General features: G+C 53.6%; 1 protein-coding gene across 1 annotated transcript; it reads right to left on the reverse strand.

Annotated features, from left to right (window-relative positions):
* Positions 1-8618: 8618 nt before the first annotated feature.
* LOC139389569 (keratin-associated protein 10-4-like) lies at positions 8619-16497 on the reverse strand. Its single transcript, XM_071136388.1, has 4 exons — positions 16358-16497; positions 12238-12378; positions 8924-9038; positions 8619-8783 (listed from the first exon to the last, which is right to left on the reverse strand). The coding sequence occupies exons 1-4, from the start codon at positions 16495-16497 to the stop codon at positions 8619-8621; spliced, it is 561 nt and encodes a 186-aa protein (XP_070992489.1).
* Between the last annotated feature and the right edge of the window lie 1056 nt (positions 16498-17553).

Consider the following 17553-nt stretch of genomic DNA (forward strand, 5'->3'; position numbering starts at 1 on the left):
ATCCTGACACACAGCATCCTGACACACAGCATCCTGACACACAGCATCCTGATACACAGAAGCCTGACACACAGCAGTCTGACACACAGCATCCTGACACACAGCATCCTGATACACATCAGCCTGACACACAGCATCCTGATACACAGCAGCCTGATACACAGCAGCTTGACACACAGCATCCTGACACACAGCAGCCTGACACACAGCATCCTGACACACATCAGCCTGACACACAGCATCCTGATGAGCAGCATCCTGACACACATCAGCCTGACACACAGCATCCTGACACACAGCACCCGGACACACAGCATCCTGATACACAGCATCCTGATACACAGCATCCTGACACACAGCACCCTGACACACAGCAGCCTGACACACAGCAGTCTGACACACAGCATCCTGACACACAGCAGCCTGACACACAGCAGTCTGACACACAGCATCCTGACCCACAGCATCCTAACACACAGCATCCTGAACACAGCAGCCTGAAACACACTAGCCTGACACACAGCAGCCTGACACACAGCATCCTGACACACAGCAGCCTGACACACAGCATCCTGACACACAGCATCCTGACACACAGCAGCCTGACACACAGCATCCTGATGAGCAGCATCCTGACACACATCAGCCTGACACACAGCATCCTGACACACTGCACCCGGACACACAGCATCCTGATACACAGCATCCTGACACACCGCATCCTGACACACAGCATCCTGACACACAGCAGCCTGACACACAGCATCCTGACACACAGCACCCGGACACACAGCATCCTGATACACAGCATCCTGACACACAGCATCCTGACACACAGCATCCTGAACACAGCAGCCTGAAACACAGCAGCCTGACACACAGCAGCCTGACACACAGGATCCTGACACACAGCAGCCTGACACACAGCATCCTGACACACAGCATCCTGACACACAGCAGTCTGACACACATCATGCTGACACACAGCATCCTGATACACAGCAGCCTGACACACAGCATCCTGATACACAGCATCCTGACACACAGCATCCTGACACACAGCAGCCTGAACACAGCAGCCTGAAACACACTAGCCTGACACACAGCAGCCTGACACACAGCATCCTGACACACAGCAGCCTGACACACAGCATCCTGACACACAGCATCCTGACACACAGCAGCCTGACACACAGCATCCTGATGAGCAGCATCCTGACACACATCAGCCTGACACACAGCATCCTGACACACTGCACCCGGACACACAGCATCCTGATACACAGCATCCTGACACACCGCATCCTGACACACAGCATCCTGACACACAGCAGCCTGACACACAGCATCCTGACACACAGCACCCGGACACACAGCATCCTGATACACAGCATCCTGACACACAGCATCCTGACACACAGCATCCTGGACACAGCAGCCTGAAACACAGCAGCCTGACACACAGCAGCCTGACACACAGGATCCTGACACACAGCAGCCTGACACACAGCATCCTGACACACAGCATCCTGACACACAGCAGTCTGACACACATCATGCTGACACACAGCATCCTGATACACAGCAGCCTGACACACAGCATCCTGATACACAGCATCCTGACACACAGCATCCTGACACACAGCAGCCTGACACACAGCAGCCTGATACACAGCATCCTGACACACAGCATCCTGACACACAGCAGCCTGGAACACAGCAGCCTGACACACAGCAGCCTGACACACAGCATCCTGTGGCACAGCATCCTGACACACAGCAGCCTGACAAACAGCATCCTGACACACAGCACCTTACACACAGCATCCTGATACACAGCATCCTGACACACAGCATCCTGACACACAGCATCCTGACACACAGCAGTCTGACACACAGCATGCTGACACACAGCATCCTGATACACAGCAGCCTGACACACAGCATCCTGACACACAGCAGCCTGACACACAGTATCCTGACACACAGCATCCTGACACACAGCAGCCTGACACAAAGCATCCTGACACACAGCAGCCTGACACACAGCATCCTGATGCACAGCATCCTGACACACAGCAGCCTGATGCACAGCATCCTGACACACAGAAACCTGACTCACAGCATCCTGACACACAGCATCCTGATACACAGCATCCTGATACACAGCATCCTGACACACAGCAGCCTGATACACAGCAGCCTGACACACAGCATCCTGGCACACAGCATCCTGACACACAGCATCCTGACACACAGCATTCTGACACACAGCATCCTGACACACAGCATCCTGATACACAGCATCCTGACACACAGCAGCCTGATACACAGCAGCCTTATACACAGCAGCCTGACACACAGCAGCCTGATACACAGCATCCTGACACACAGCAGCATGAAAAACAACATCCTGACACACAGCAGCCTGACACACAGCAGTCTGACACACAGCAGTCTGTCACATAGCATCCTGACACACAGTATCCTGATTCACAGCATCCTGACACACAGCAGTCTGACACACAGCATCCTGATACACATCATCCTGATACACAGCAGTCTGACACACAGCATCCTGACACACAGCAGCCTGACACACAGCATCCTGATGAGCAGCATCCTGACACACATCAGCCTGACACACAGCATCCTGACACACAGCATCCTGATACACAGCATCCTGACACACAGCATCCTGACACACAGCAGTCTGACACACAGCAGCCTGACACACAGCAGTCTGACAAACAGCATCCTGACACAGAACAGCCTGACACACAGCATCCTGACAAACAGCAGTCTGACACAAAGCATCCTGACACAGAACAGCCTGACACACAGCAGCCTGACACACAGCAGTCTGACACACAGCATCCTGATACACAGCATCCTGATACACAGCATCCTGATACACAGCAGCCTGAAACACAGCAGCCTGACACACAGCATCCTGATACACAGCATCCTGATACACAGCATCCTGATACACAGCAGCCTGACACACATCATCCTGACACACAGCATCCTGATGCACAGCATCCTGACACACAGCATCCTGACACACAGCATCCTGACACACAGCAGCCTGACACACAGCATCCTGATACACAGCATCCTGATACACAGCATCCTGATACACAGCAGCCTGACACACATCATCCTGACACACAGCATCCTGATGCACAGCATCCTGACACACAGCATCCTGACACACAGCAGCCTGACACACAGCATCCTGACACACAGCATCCTGACACACAGCAGCCTGACACACAGCATCCTGATACACAGCATCCTGATACACAGCATCCTGATACACAGCAGCCTGACACACATCATCCTGACACACAGCATCCTGATGCACAGCATCCTGACACACAGCATCCTGACACACAGCAGCCTGAAACACAGCAGCCTGACACACAGCATCCTGATACACAGCATCCTGATACACAGCATCCTGATACACAGCAGCCTGACACACATCATCCTGACACACAGCATCCTGATGCACAGCATCCTGACACACAGCATCCTGACACACAGCAGCCTGACACACAGCATCCTGACACACAGCATCCTGACACACAGCAGCCTGACACACAGCATCCTGACACACAGCATCCTGACACACAGCATCCTGACACTCAGCAGCCTGACACACAGCAGCCTGACACACAGCAGTCTAACACACAGCATCCTGACACACAGCATCCTGACACACAGCATCCTGACACACAGCATCCTGATACACAGAAGCCTGACACACAGCAGTCTGACACACAGCATCCTGACACACAGCATCCTGATACACATCAGCCTGACACACAGCATCCTGATACACAGCAGCCTGATACACAGCAGCTTGACACACAGCATCCTGACACACAGCAGCCTGACACACAGCATCCTGACACACATCAGCCTGACACACAGCATCCTGATGAGCAGCATCCTGACACACATCAGCCTGACACACAGCATCCTGACACACAGCACCCGGACACACAGCATCCTGATACACAGCATCCTGATACACAGCATCCTGACACACAGCACCCTGACACACAGCAGCCTGACACACAGCAGTCTGACACACAGCATCCTGACACACAGCAGCCTGACACACAGCAGTCTGACACACAGCATCCTGACCCACAGCATCCTAACACACAGCATCCTGAACACAGCAGCCTGAAACACACTAGCCTGACACACAGCAGCCTGACACACAGCATCCTGACACACAGCAGCCTGACACACAGCATCCTGACACACAGCATCCTGACACACAGCAGCCTGACACACAGCATCCTGATGAGCAGCATCCTGACACACATCAGCCTGACACACAGCATCCTGACACACTGCACCCGGACACACAGCATCCTGATACACAGCATCCTGACACACCGCATCCTGACACACAGCATCCTGACACACAGCAGCCTGACACACAGCATCCTGACACACAGCACCCGGACACACAGCATCCTGATACACAGCATCCTGACACACAGCATCCTGACACACAGCATCCTGAACACAGCAGCCTGAAACACAGCAGCCTGACACACAGCAGCCTGACACACAGGATCCTGACACACAGCAGCCTGACACACAGCATCCTGACACACAGCATCCTGACACACAGCAGTCTGACACACATCATGCTGACACACAGCATCCTGATACACAGCAGCCTGACACACAGCATCCTGATACACAGCATCCTGACACACAGCATCCTGACACACAGCAGCCTGAACACAGCAGCCTGAAACACACTAGCCTGACACACAGCAGCCTGACACACAGCATCCTGACACACAGCAGCCTGACACACAGCATCCTGACACACAGCATCCTGACACACAGCAGCCTGACACACAGCATCCTGATGAGCAGCATCCTGACACACATCAGCCTGACACACAGCATCCTGACACACTGCACCCGGACACACAGCATCCTGATACACAGCATCCTGACACACCGCATCCTGACACACAGCATCCTGACACACAGCAGCCTGACACACAGCATCCTGACACACAGCACCCGGACACACAGCATCCTGATACACAGCATCCTGACACACAGCATCCTGACACACAGCATCCTGGACACAGCAGCCTGAAACACAGCAGCCTGACACACAGCAGCCTGACACACAGGATCCTGACACACAGCAGCCTGACACACAGCATCCTGACACACAGCATCCTGACACACAGCAGTCTGACACACATCATGCTGACACACAGCATCCTGATACACAGCAGCCTGACACACAGCATCCTGATACACAGCATCCTGACACACAGCATCCTGACACACAGCAGCCTGACACACAGCAGCCTGATACACAGCATCCTGACACACAGCATCCTGACACACAGCAGCCTGGAACACAGCAGCCTGACACACAGCAGCCTGACACACAGCATCCTGTGGCACAGCATCCTGACACACAGCAGCCTGACAAACAGCATCCTGACACACAGCACCTTACACACAGCATCCTGATACACAGCATCCTGACACACAGCATCCTGACACACAGCATCCTGACACACAGCAGTCTGACACACAGCATGCTGACACACAGCATCCTGATACACAGCAGCCTGACACACAGCATCCTGACACACAGCAGCCTGACACACAGTATCCTGACACACAGCATCCTGACACACAGCAGCCTGACACAAAGCATCCTGACACACAGCAGCCTGACACACAGCATCCTGATGCACAGCATCCTGACACACAGCAGCCTGATGCACAGCATCCTGACACACAGAAACCTGACTCACAGCATCCTGACACACAGCATCCTGATACACAGCATCCTGATACACAGCATCCTGACACACAGCAGCCTGATACACAGCAGCCTGACACACAGCATCCTGGCACACAGCATCCTGACACACAGCATCCTGACACACAGCATTCTGACACACAGCATCCTGACACACAGCATCCTGATACACAGCATCCTGACACACAGCAGCCTGATACACAGCAGCCTTATACACAGCAGCCTGACACACAGCAGCCTGATACACAGCATCCTGACACACAGCAGCATGAAAAACAACATCCTGACACACAGCAGCCTGACACACAGCAGTCTGACACACAGCAGTCTGTCACATAGCATCCTGACACACAGTATCCTGATTCACAGCATCCTGACACACAGCAGTCTGACACACAGCATCCTGATACACATCATCCTGATACACAGCAGTCTGACACACAGCATCCTGACACACAGCAGCCTGACACACAGCATCCTGATGAGCAGCATCCTGACACACATCAGCCTGACACACAGCATCCTGACACACAGCATCCTGATACACAGCATCCTGACACACAGCATCCTGACACACAGCAGTCTGACACACAGCAGCCTGACACACAGCAGTCTGACAAACAGCATCCTGACACAGAACAGCCTGACACACAGCATCCTGACAAACAGCAGTCTGACACAAAGCATCCTGACACAGAACAGCCTGACACACAGCAGCCTGACACACAGCAGTCTGACACACAGCATCCTGATACACAGCATCCTGATACACAGCATCCTGATACACAGCAGCCTGAAACACAGCAGCCTGACACACAGCATCCTGATACACAGCATCCTGATACACAGCATCCTGATACACAGCAGCCTGACACACATCATCCTGACACACAGCATCCTGATGCACAGCATCCTGACACACAGCATCCTGACACACAGCATCCTGACACACAGCAGCCTGACACACAGCATCCTGATACACAGCATCCTGATACACAGCATCCTGATACACAGCAGCCTGACACACATCATCCTGACACACAGCATCCTGATGCACAGCATCCTGACACACAGCATCCTGACACACAGCAGCCTGACACACAGCATCCTGACACACAGCATCCTGACACACAGCAGCCTGACACACAGCATCCTGATACACAGCATCCTGATACACAGCATCCTGATACACAGCAGCCTGACACACATCATCCTGACACACAGCATCCTGATGCACAGCATCCTGACACACAGCATCCTGACACACAGCAGCCTGAAACACAGCAGCCTGACACACAGCATCCTGATACACAGCATCCTGATACACAGCATCCTGATACACAGCAGCCTGACACACATCATCCTGACACACAGCATCCTGATGCACAGCATCCTGACACACAGCATCCTGACACACAGCAGCCTGACACACAGCATCCTGACACACAGCATCCTGACACACAGCAGCCTGACACACAGCATCCTGATACACAGCATCCTGATACACAGCAGCCTGATACACAGCAGCCTGATACACAGCAGCCTGACACACAGCATCCTGGCACACAGCATCCTGACACACAGCATCCTGACACACAGCATCCTGACACTCAGCAGCCTGACACACAACAGCCTGCCACACAGCAGTCTAATACACAGCATCCTGACACACAGCATCCTGACACACAGCATCTTGACACACAGCATCCTGATACACAGCAGCCTGACACACAGCAGTCTGACACACAGCATCCTGATACACAGCAGCCTGACACACAGCAGCCTGACACACAGCATCCTGGCACACAGCATCCTGACACACAGCATCCTGACACACAGCATCCTGACACTCAGCAGCCTGACACACAGCAGCCTGACACACAGCAGTCTAATACACAGCATCCTGACACACAGCATCCTGACACACAGCATCCTGATACACAGCAGCCTGATACACAGCAGCCTGATACACAGCAGCCTGACACACAGCATCCTGGCACACAGCATCCTGACACACAGCATCCTGACACACAGCATCCTGACACTCAGCAGCCTGACACACAACAGCCTGACACACAGCAGTCTAATACACAGCATCCTGACACACAGCATCCTGACACACAGCATCTTGACACACAGCATCCTGATACACAGCAGCCTGACACACAGCAGTCTGACACACAGCATCCTGATACACAGCAGCCTGACACACAGCAGCCTGACACACAGCATCCTGGCACACAGCATCCTGACACACAGCATCCTGACACACAGCATCCTGACACTCAGCAGCCTGACACACAGCAGCCTGACACACAGCAGTCTAATACACAGCATCCTGACACACAGCATCCTGACACACAGCATCCTGATACACAGCAGTCTGACACAGAGCAGTCTGACACACAGCATCCTGACACACAGCATCCTGACACACAGCAGCCTGACACACAGCATCCTGACACTCAGCAGCCTGACACACAGCAGCCTGACACACAGCAGTCTAACACACAGCATCCTGACACACAGCATCCTGACACACAGCATCCTGACACACAGCATCCTGATACACAGAAGCCTGACACACAGCAGTCTGACACACAGCATCCTGACACACAGCATCCTGATACACATCAGCCTGACACACAGCATCCTGATACACAGCATCCTGATACACAGCAGCCTGACACACAGCATCCTGGCACACAGCATCCTGACACACAGCATCCTGACACACAGCATCCTGACACTCAGCAGCCTGACACACAGCAGCCTGACACACAGCAGTCTAATACACAGCATCCTGACACACAGCATCCTGACACACAGCATCCTGATACACAGCAGTCTGACACAGAGCAGTCTGACACACATCATCCTGACACACACCAGCCTGACACACAGCATCCTGACACACAGCAGCCTGACACACAGCATCCTGATGCACAGCATCCTGACACACAGCAGCCTGACACACAGCATCCTGACACACAGCAGCCTGACTCACAGCATCCTGACACTCAGCAGCCTGACACACAGCAGCCTGACACACAGCAGTCTAACACACAGCATCCTGACACACAGCATACTGACACACAGCATCCTGATACACAGCATCCTGATACGCAGCAGCTTGATACACAGCAGCTTGATACACAGCATCCTGACACACAGCAGCCTGATACACAGCATCCTGACACACAGCATCCTGACACACAGCAGCCTGACACACAGCATCCTGATGCACAGCATCCTGACACACAGCAGCCTGACACACAGCATCCTGACACACAGCAGCCTGACTCACAGCATCCTGACACTCAGCAGCCTGACACACAGCAGCCTGACACACAGCAGTCTAACACACAGCATCCTGACACACAGCATCCTGACACACAGCATCCTGACACACAGCATCCTGACACTCAGCAGCCTGACACACAGCAGCCTGACACACAGCAGTCTAACACACAGCATCCTGACACACAGCATCCTGACACACAGCATCCTGACACACAGCATCCTGATACACAGAAGCCTGACACACAGCAGTCTGACACACAGCATCCTGACACACAGCATCCTGATACACATCAGCCTGACACACAGCATCCTGATACACAGCATCCTGATACACAGCAGCCTGATACACAGCAGCTTGACACACAGCATCCTGACACACAGCAGCCTGACACACAGCATCCTGACACACATCAGCCTGACACACAGCATCCTGATGAGCAGCATCCTGACACACATCAGCCTGACACACAGCATCCTGACACACAGCACCCGGACACACAGCATCCTGATACACAGCATCCTGATACACAGCATCCTGACACACAGCACCCTGACACACAGCAGCCTGACACACAGCAGTCTGACACACAGCATCCTGACACACAGCAGCCTGACACACAGCAGTCTGACACACAGCATCCTGACCCACAGCATCCTGACACACAGCATCCTGAACACAGCAGCCTGAAACACACTAGCCTGACACACAGCAGCCTGACACACAGCATCCTGACACACAGCAGCCTGACACACAGCATCCTGACACACAGCATCCTGACACACAGCAGCCTGACACACAGCATCCTGATGAGCAGCATCCTGACACACATCAGCCTGACACACAGCATCCTGACACACTGCACCCGGACACACAGCATCCTGATACACAGCATCCTGACACACCGCATCCTGACACACAGCATCCTGACACACAGCAGCCTGACACACAGCATCCTGACACACAGCACCCGGACACACAGCATCCTGATACACAGCATCCTGACACACAGCATCCTGACACACAGCATCCTGAACACAGCAGCCTGAAACACAGCAGCCTGACACACAGCAGCCTGACACACAGGATCCTGACACACAGCAGCCTGACACACAGCATCCTGACACACAGCATCCTGACACACAGCAGTCTGACACACATCATGCTGACACACAGCATCCTGATACACAGCAGCCTGACACACAGCATCCTGATACACAGCATCCTGACACACAGCATCCTGACACACAGCAGCCTGAACACAGCAGCCTGAAACACACTAGCCTGACACACAGCAGCCTGACACACAGCATCCTGACACACAGCAGCCTGACACACAGCATCCTGACACACAGCATCCTGACACACAGCAGCCTGACACACAGCATCCTGATGAGCAGCATCCTGACACACATCAGCCTGACACACAGCATCCTGACACACTGCACCCGGACACACAGCATCCTGATACACAGCATCCTGACACACCGCATCCTGACACACAGCATCCTGACACACAGCAGCCTGACACACAGCATCCTGACACACAGCACCCGGACACACAGCATCCTGATACACAGCATCCTGACACACAGCATCCTGACACACAGCATCCTGAACACAGCAGCCTGAAACACAGCAGCCTGACACACAGCAGCCTGACACACAGGATCCTGACACACAGCAGCCTGACACACAGCATCCTGACACACAGCATCCTGACACACAGCAGTCTGACACACATCATGCTGACACACAGCATCCTGATACACAGCAGCCTGACACACAGCATCCTGATACACAGCATCCTGACACACAGCATCCTGACACACAGCAGCCTGATACACAGCAGCCTGATACACAGCATCCTGACACACAGCAGCCTGGAACACAGCAGCCTGACACACAGCAGCCTGACACACAGCATCCTGTGGCACAGCATCCTGACACACAGCAGCCTGACACACAGCATCCGGACACACAGCACCTTACACACAGCATCCTGATACACAGCATCCTGACACACAGCATCCTGACACACAGCATCCTGACACACAGCAGTCTGACACACAGCATGCTGACACACAGCATCCTGATACACAGCAGCCTGACACACAGCATCCTGACACACAGCAGCCTGACACACAGTATCCTGACACACAGCATCCTGACACACAGCAGCCTGACACAAAGCATCCTGACACACAGCAGCCTGACACACAGCATCCTGATGCACAGCATCCTGACACACAGCAGCCTGATGCACAGCATCCTGACACACAGAAACCTGACTCACAGCATCCTGACACACAGCATCCTGACACACAGCATCCTGACACACAGCATCCTGACACACAGCAGTCTAATACACAGCATCCTGACACACAGCATCCTGACACACAGCATCCTGATACACAGCAGTCTGACACAGAGCAGTCTGACACACAGCATCCTGACACACAGCATCCTGACACACAGCAGCCTGACACACAGCATCCTGACACTCAGCAGCCTGACACACAGCAGCCTGACACACAGCAGTCTAACACACAGCATCCTGACACACAGCATCCTGACACACAGCATCCTGACACACAGCATCCTGATACACAGAAGCCTGACACACAGCAGTCTGACACACAGCATTCTGACACACAGCATCCTGATACACATCAGCCTGACACACAGCATCCTGATACACAGCATCCTGATACACAGCAGCCTGACACACAGCATCCTGGCACACAGCATCCTGACACACAGCATCCTGACACACAGCATCCTGACACTCAGCAGCCTGACACACAGCAGCCTGACACACAGCAGTCTAATACACAGCATCCTGACACACAGCATCCTGACACACAGCATCCTGATACACAGCAGTCTGACACAGAGCAGTCTGACACACATCATCCTGACACACACCAGCCTGACACACAGCATCCTGACACACAGCAGCCTGACACACAGCATCCTGATGCACAGCATCCTGACACACAGCAGCCTGACACACAGCATCCTGACACACAGCAGCCTGACTCACAGCATCCTGACACTCAGCAGCCTGACACACAGCAGCCTGACACACAGCAGTCTAACACACAGCATCCTGACACACAGCATCCTGACACACAGCATCCTGATACACAGCATCCTGATACGCAGCAGCTTGATACACAGCAGCTTGATACACAGCATCCTGACACACAGCAGCCTGATACACAGCATCCTGATACACAGCATCCTGATATACAGCAGCCTGACACACATCATCCTGACACACACCAGCCTGACACACAGCATCCTGACACACAGCAGCCTGACACACAGCATCCTGATGCACAGCATCCTGACACACAGCAGCCTGACACACAGCATCCTGACACACAGCAGCCTGACTCACAGCATCCTGACACTCAGCAGCCTGACACACAGCAGCCTGACACACAGCAGTCTAACACACAGCATCCTGACACACAGCATCCTGACACACAGCATCCTGACACACAGCATCCTGACACTCAGCAGCCTGACACACAGCAGCCTGACACACAGCAGCCTGACACACAGCATCCTGACACACAGCATCCTGACACACAGCATCCTGACACACAGCATCCTGATACACAGAAGCCTGACACACAGCAGTCTGACACACAGCATCCTGACACACAGCATCCTGATACACATCAGCCTGACACACAGCATCCTGATACACAGCATCCTGATACACAGCAGCCTGATACACAGCAGCTTGACACACAGCATCCTGACACACAGCAGCCTGACACACAGCATCCTGACACACATCAGCCTGACACACAGCATCCTGATGAGCAGCATCCTGACACACATCAGCCTGACACACAGCATCCTGACACACAGCACCCGGACACACAGCATCCTGATACACAGCATCCTGATACACAGCATCCTGACACACAGCACCCTGACACACAGCAGCCTGACACACAGCAGTCTGACACACAGCATCCTGACACACAGCAGCCTGACACACAGCAGTCTGACACACAGCATCCTGACCCACAGCATCCTGACACACAGCATCCTGAACACAGCAGCCTGAAACACACTAGCCTGACACACAGCAGCCTGACACACAGCATCCTGACACACAGCAGCCTGACACACAGCATCCTGACACACAGCATCCTGACACACAGCAGCCTGACACACAGCATCCTGATGAGCAGCATCCTGACACACATCAGCCTGACACACAGCATCCTGACACACTGCACCCGGACACACAGCATCCTGATACACAGCATCCTGACACACCGCATCCTGACACACAGCATCCTGACACACAGCAGCCTGACACACAGCATCCTGACACACAGCACCCGGACACACAGCATCCTGATACACAGCATCCTGACACACAGCATCCTGACACACAGCATCCTGAACACAGCAGCCTGAAACACAGCAGCCTGACACACAGCAGCCTGACACACAGGATCCTGACACACAGCAGCCTGACACACAGCATCCTGACACACAGCATCCTGACACACAGCAGTCTGACACACATCATGCTGACACACAGCATCCTGATACACAGCAGCCTGACACACAGCATCCTGATACACAGCATCCTGACACACAGCATCCTGACACACAGCAGCCTGAACACAGCAGCCTGAAACACACTAGCCTGACACACAGCAGCCTGACACACAGCATCCTGACACACAGCAGCCTGACACACAGCATCCTGACACACAGCATCCTGACACACAGCAGCCTGACACACAGCATCCTGATGAGCAGCATCCTGACACACATCAGCCTGACACACAGCATCCTGACACACTGCACCCGGACACACAGCATCCTGATACACAGCATCCTGACACACCGCATCCTGACACACAGCATCCTGACACACAGCAGCCTGACACACAGCATCCTGACACACAGCACCCGGACACACAGCATCCTGATACACAGCATCCTGACACACAGCATCCTGACACACAGCATCCTGAACACAGCAGCCTGAAACACAGCAGCCTGACACACAGCAGCCTGACACACAGGATCCTGACACACAGCAGCCTGACACACAGCATCCTGACACACAGCATCCTGACACACAGCAGTCTGACACACATCATGCTGACACACAGCATCCTGATACACAGCAGCCTGACACACAGCATCCTGATACACAGCATCCTGACACACAGCATCCTGACACACAGCAGCCTGACACACAGCAGCCTGATACACAGCATCCTGACACACAGCATCCTGACACACAGCAGCCTGGAACACAGCAGCCTGACACACAGCAGCCTGACACACAGCATCCTGTGGCACAGCATCCTGACACACAGCAGCCTGACACACAGCATCCTGACACACAGCACCTTACACTCAGCATCCTGATACACAGCATCCTGACACACAGCATCCTGACACACAGCATCCTGACACACAGCAGTCTGACACACAGCATGCTGACACACAGCATCCTGATACACAGCAGCCTGACACACAGCATCCTGACACACAGCAGCCTGACACACAGTATCCTGACACACAGCATCCTGACACACAGCAGCCTGACACAAAGCATCCTGACACACAGCAGCCTGACACACAGCATCCTGATGCACAGCATCCTGACACACAGCAGCCTGATGCACAGCATCCTGACACACAGAAACCTGACTCACAGCATCCTGACACACAGCATCCTGATACACAGCATCCTGATACACAGCATCCTGACACACAGCAGCCTGATACACAGCAGCCTGACACACAGCATCCTGACACACAGCATCCTGACACACAGCATCCTGACACACAGCATTCTGACACACAGCATCCTGACACACAGCATCCTGATACACAGCATCCTGACACACAGCAGCCTGATACACAGCAGCCTTATACACAGCAGCCTGACACACAGCAGCCTGATACACAGCATCCTGACACACAGCAGCATGAAAAACAACATCCTGACACACAGCAGCCTGACACACAGCAGTCTGACACACAGCAGTCTGTCACATAGCATCCTGACACACAGTATCCTGATTCACAGCATCCTGACACACAGCAGTCTGACACACAGCATCCTGATACACATCATCCTGATACACAGCAGTCTGACACACAGCATCCTGGCACACAGCAGCCTGACACACAGCATCCTGATGAGCAGCATCCTGACACACATCAGCCTGACACACAGCATCCTGACACACAGCAGCCGGACACACAGCATCCTGATACACAGCATCCTGATACACAGCATCCTGACACACAGCATCCTGACACACAGCAGTCTGACACACAGCAGCCTGACACACAGCAGTCTGACAAACAGCATCCTGACACAGAACAGCCTGACACACAGCATCCTGACAAACAGCAGTCTGACACAAAGCATCCTGACACAGAACAGCCTGACACACAGCAGCCTGACACACAGCAGTCTGACACACAGCATCCTGATACACAGCATCCTGATACACAGCATCCTGATACACAGCAGCCTGAAACACAGCAGCCTGACACACAGCATCCTGATACACAGCATCCTGATACACAGCATCCTGATACACAGCAGCCTGACACACATCATCCTGACACACAGCATCCTGATGCACAGCATCCTGACACACAGCATCCTGACACACAGCAGCCTGACTCACAGCATCCTGATACACAGCATCCTGATACACAGCAGCCTGATACACAGCAGCCTGATACACAGCAGCCTGACACACAGCATCCTGGCACACAGCATCCTGACACACAGCATCCTGACACTCAGCAGCCTGACACACAACAGCCTGACACACAGCAGTCTAATACACAGCATCCTGACACACAGCATCCTGACACACAGCATCTTGACACACAGCATCCTGATACACAGCAGCCTGACACACAGCAGTCTGACACACAGCATCCTGACACACAGCATCCTGATACACAGCAGCCTGACACACAGCAGCCTGACACACAGCATCCTGGCACACAGCATCCTGACACACAGCATCCTGACACACAGCATCCTGACACTCAGCAGCCTGACACACAGCAGCCTGACACACAGCAGTCTAATACACAGCATCCTGACACACAGCATCCTGACACACAGCATCCTGACACACAGCATCCTGATACACAGCAGCCTGACACACAGCAGTCTGACACACAGCATCCTGACACACAGCATCCTGATACACAGCAGCATGACACACAGCATCCTGATACACAGCATCCTGATACGCAGCAGCTTGATACACAGCAGCTTGACACACAGCATCCTGACACACAGCAGCCTGATACACAGCATCCTGATACACAGCATCCTGATATACAGCAGCCTGACACACATCATCCTGACACACACCAGCCTGACACACAGCATCCTGACACACAGCAGCCTGACACACAGCATCCTGATGCACAGCATCCTGACACACAGCAGCCTGACACACAGCATCCTGACACACAGCAGCCTGACTCACAGCATCCTGACACTCAGCAGCCTGACAAATAGCAGCCTGACACACATCAGTCTAACACACAGCATCCTGACACACAGCATCCTGACACACAGCATCCTGACACTCAGCAGCCTGACACACAGCAGCCTGACACACAGCAGTCTAACACACAGCATCCTGACACACAGCATCCTGACACACAGCATCCTGACACACAGCATCCTGATACACAGAAGCCTGACACAGCAGTCTGACACACAGCATCCTGACACACAGCATCCTGACACACAGCAGCCTGACACACAGCATCCTGGCACACAGCATCCTGACACACAGCATCCTGACACACAGCATCCTGACACTCAGCAGCCTGACACACAGCAGCCTGACACACAGCAGTCTAACACACAGCATCCTGACACACAGCATCCTGGCACACAGCATCCTGACACACAGCAGCCTGACACACAGCATCCTGACACACAGCATCCTGATACACAGAAGCCTGACACAGCAGTCTGACACACAGCATCCTGACACACAGCATCCTGATACACAGCATCCTGACACACAGCATCCTGACACACAGCATCCTGAACACAGCAGCCTGAAACACAGCAGCCTGACACACAGCAGCCTGACACACAGGATCCTGACACACAGCAGCCTGACACACAGCATCCTGACACACAGCATCCTGACACACAGCAGTCTGACACACATCATGCTGACACACAGCATCCTGATACACAGCAGCCTGACACACAGCATCCTGATACACAGCATCCTGACACACAGCATCCTGACACACAGCAGCCTGACACACAGCAGCCCGATACACAGCATCCTGACACACAGCATCCTGACACACAGCAGCCTGGAACACAGCAGCCTGACACACAGCAGCCTGACACACA

Source organism: Oncorhynchus clarkii, chromosome 30 (assembly GCF_045791955.1).
Source record: "Oncorhynchus clarkii lewisi isolate Uvic-CL-2024 chromosome 30, UVic_Ocla_1.0, whole genome shotgun sequence".
NCBI classification, from domain to species: Eukaryota; Metazoa; Chordata; class Actinopteri; order Salmoniformes; family Salmonidae; genus Oncorhynchus; species Oncorhynchus clarkii.

What these genes read in the sequence shown, in the direction of transcription:
- LOC139389569 (XM_071136388.1), bottom strand. Translation starts at nt 16,497, where the DNA reads ATGCTGTGTATCAGGATGCTGTGTATCAGGCTGCTGTGTGTCAGGATG. An exon ending in CTGCTGTGTATCAGGATGCT is followed by an intron (nt 12,379 to 16,357) that starts GTGTGTCAGGAT and finishes GCTGTATATCAG; the next exon opens with GATGCTGTGTATCAGGATGC. An exon ending in ATGCTGTGTGTCAGGATGCT is followed by an intron (nt 9,039 to 12,237) that starts GTGTGTTAGACT and finishes GCTGTGTGTCAG; the next exon opens with GATGCTGTGTGTCAGGATGC.